The 3407-nt window shown below is 55.2% G+C and overlaps 1 protein-coding gene across 1 annotated transcript; it reads left to right on the top strand.

Annotated features, from left to right (window-relative positions):
- Positions 1-2954: 2954 nt before the first annotated feature.
- On the top strand, positions 2955-3359 carry PHACADRAFT_108744 (uncharacterized protein; the record flags this gene model as incomplete). The annotated part of the gene is made up of 1 exon (XM_007402836.1): positions 2955-3359. A coding segment is annotated over one exon (405 nt), but the record flags the coding sequence as incomplete, so codon positions are not given.
- Positions 3360-3407: the final 48 nt, after the last annotated feature.

The raw sequence follows: 3407 nt of genomic DNA, 5'->3' as shown, positions 1-3407 counted from the left end.
GCGAGCTCCCCGAGGAGGTGCGTTCGCGCGGGGAGGAGAAGGAAAAGAGCGATGTTGGGGGCGTGCGCAAGTTCATGGGGCTGCCGAAGACGGCGAGCGGGAAGGTGATGAAGCATGTTTTGAGGACTTGGGCGCGTGAGCTGGCGGAGAAGGGTCTCGGGAGGGTGGGCGCGTAGCGGATGTCTGCGTTCCCGAGCGGAGGCGAGAGCGCGTTGTATTCTGGTATGTGTCACCTCTGTGGAATTGCTGAGAGGTCCTGATGTGGCAATAGGAATATCTGGAAACCATCTCGTAGCATGTATTCGAATATATTCTCGTTGTGTTGCGAACATGACATCTACCCGTACAGACGTTGGAATAAGCAATAGTGTTATCCTTGAACTATTTGTCTCGCGTTGAGTTGGCGACACGAACGGCGGCAGCACACAAAATCCTCAAAAATTCAGGGTATTGTTCCGAGTGTAAGTACGCGCGTCTATCTAGACTGGACGGTGATGCGGCTGTAGTTGTAGATTTTCGATGAAATGTGTCTTAAGCATCGTCAAGCATAGGAGCAAAGGAAGCAGCGTGATCGTTCGCTTTGTGCGCCTTCTCAGATCTACCAATCCATGCACTCCCACGGCAACGTTCGTCTCTCACGTTTTTGTGATGCAGACCTTTTCCATACGTCTACGTCTAAGATTCTCATCGAGGTGGTGGAACCGAAGACACGGGCTGGTGAGTAGCTAATACGGAACAATAGCGATTTTGGTACATTGTTCGTGTTCGACCTTGTTCAGTCCCACGTTGACTTCGCAACGCGACGCTTCTTAGGCCACTGTAGGTGCGCTCTGCATTTGGAAAAAGTGAATCTCGTTCTCCGAGGCCTGATTTGTTGTTGGAAGCCAAGATGGGCAAAACGTTCGTCTTCCTCTGCTAACTCTTGGCTTCAACTGGGGTATCTTACCACTAATTCGTGATCTAAGCGTCACGAGTTTCACGAGCCAATTATACTCTGAGTATTTTCCTTCGGTGTCATTACGCTCTCTATCTGCCGTGCCATCTCGTGAGAACGTTCTCATGGTATTGTACTCGCGGCCTTTCAAACGCCGTTGGATCTGCTGAGCAGAGCCGTGAGTGAACGTAACTTGAGCTTGTATCGTCGAATGCTTGAGCCTTATGAAGCTCGTTAGCACTAAAAGATGAATTTAAATCACGCAAAGGTTACTGTTGGTGGTCAGAAGTTTAGCCGGGGAAATCTCACGGGTCACGTGGTCGTGCTAATCTGAGATTACCACGGCAGAAGGGGCGGCATACGCCGGTATCAGCGCTTCCTGCAGGCGTCTAGAAAGTTCAGCGTTGAATAAGGTAACTGGTCACTGCAGCGCACTGTCGCTGTAGGCAACCAGCTTTTGTACTGCCGACGGCAGAGCGTGCACGAGGACGGCCAATCATCTTATCAGGCAGGCTTTTGTACTCACGTGCCTGTCGTACCGCCCCTTGCACCGCCCTGTCAAGGACTATAGAACACGGAGCTCGTGCGTGCCCTTGACCCCCACACCTTGCCATGGAGCCTCACCTTCCCGCAGAGATTCCTACCGAACCCGGTCCAGGAAACTTGGACGCAGACATCGACGACGACGACGACGAGGAGCTTGTTTTCGCTCTGCCCTCGTTCTCCGACCTCAACAAGCTGCTTGAATTAGATCCAGCCCTTCGCGGTCAGATTGAAGCCTTGGAACGCGACAAACTCATTTACTTTCGTACCTACAACGGCGTTATCTACGACGACGAAGGAAAAGTCGACCAGTGCTCCCAGAACACGGAGAGAAACCGCGGCCCTCCTCGTCCGCTCATCTTACCAAACAAGAGCCCGTTCAAGGGAAAGGCCTACGAAGAACATATCAACAAGATTATGGATTCGCAGTACGTCCTGGTGACGATGAAGCAATTCCGAAGGAAATTCGTCCCCGGCTCTTGCCTCACTGCAGCGCAGAGGGAGCGAATCGTCAGCATTGAGCCACTCCGCGGCATCGTCTCGCGAACTGTCGCTACCCGCGAGAAGAACAAGACCTTCGGCGAGGCTGCGGTAGCCGCTACGGCTAAGGCAGCAGATCGAGGAACACCGTTGGATGGAGCGCCCGTTGCTGGACCATCTCGTATGGGTGGAGAGGGTGCCGAGGAGGGTGCTGGTGCCGCGGCCCCCGCAGACACACGCGATTTCTCGCTCGAGGAGAACGACGACTCCATCGGCGACGTAGGGGACACGTTGGAGGAAGACTCCGGCAGCGGCGGCGGCGTGCCAAAGGGCAAAACGCCGGTGGTTACTGGCGGCCCCAAACCCAAGCCTGGACGGAGACTTGAGAGCTCGATGTATCCCATTATCGTGCGTCCTACCTTCGCTCGTAGCAAGCTATCTTCTCTGACTTTTTGCGGAATAGCACAAAAGTTTCAACTCTGTCCTCAGTCTGACCAGCTCGAAGGCAAGGTTTAAGATTACCGCCAACCATGTTGAGAACGGCGCTTTCGACAGCAAGCCCGATTTCGCGCTGTACGCCGGCGATGACGATCCAGAGGCTCAGAAGGCCTATGGGCTATCGCCGAGTGACCTAAAGAAGCACCCCGACGCCGCGCGCTGTGCGTGGGCCTACATCATTGCGCCTCTCGAAGTCAAAACGGACGACACTGAGGCAGGCTTCTCCTTCAAGCCTCCCGACCAACCTCGGGCGAACAAAAGACAGAAGGCAAAGAACGCTCGAGGCGCGGGGGAGTTGCATGAAGAGCCTCAGGTGAAAGCTAGTTCCGGGAAAGGGAAGGGTGGACAGACGACGTCTCAGGCTGTGGCGACCCATCCTCAGAAGGCCAAGGTGGTCGCCGGTGTACGACAACCAAGCAAGCCCCGAACACGGGCTGCTACCAGAAACGATGCCGAAAGCGCCGCTCCTGCAGCTGCGCCTGCCGAAGAGGCTGTAGAGATGGCGCCCCCCGCCGCGGTGCAGGAAGAGAAGATCATACCCCGCTCGGCGGCCGAGAGCTTGCATAAATCGGACAATGGGAACAAAGCACGAGCGCAGCATGCTAAGTATGCGGCGCAAATCATGCTACGTCAGCACCGGCTGCACGTCATAAGCTTCTACATCTCGGGCGAGTGGATTCGCGCGTTTCGCTGGGACCAGGCTGGCTGTGTTATGACCGACGCCGTCAACCTCGTCGACAACCCCGACGACTTCTACGACCTGCTCTACTGCCTCGGAAACCTCCCAGACAGATTGTCGGGCTACGACGAGACGGTTACCAGAGCGTCTGAGAACGACATTCGGCTGCTCAGAGATTATACCTCTGAGAACGACGACCTCCAGAGGGCTCGTAGCGATATGCTAGAAATACGCGTTCCATCCCATTTACAGTGCGTTCCCGGTGTGCAGCGC

The sequence above is a fragment of the Phanerochaete carnosa genome (genome assembly GCF_000300595.1).
Source record: "Phanerochaete carnosa HHB-10118-sp unplaced genomic scaffold PHACAscaffold_477, whole genome shotgun sequence".
Classification (NCBI taxonomy): Eukaryota; Fungi; Basidiomycota; class Agaricomycetes; order Polyporales; family Phanerochaetaceae; genus Phanerochaete; species Phanerochaete carnosa.
The sequence above is the reverse complement of the archived record's forward strand: the minus strand, read 5'-3'. Positions and strand labels throughout refer to the sequence as shown.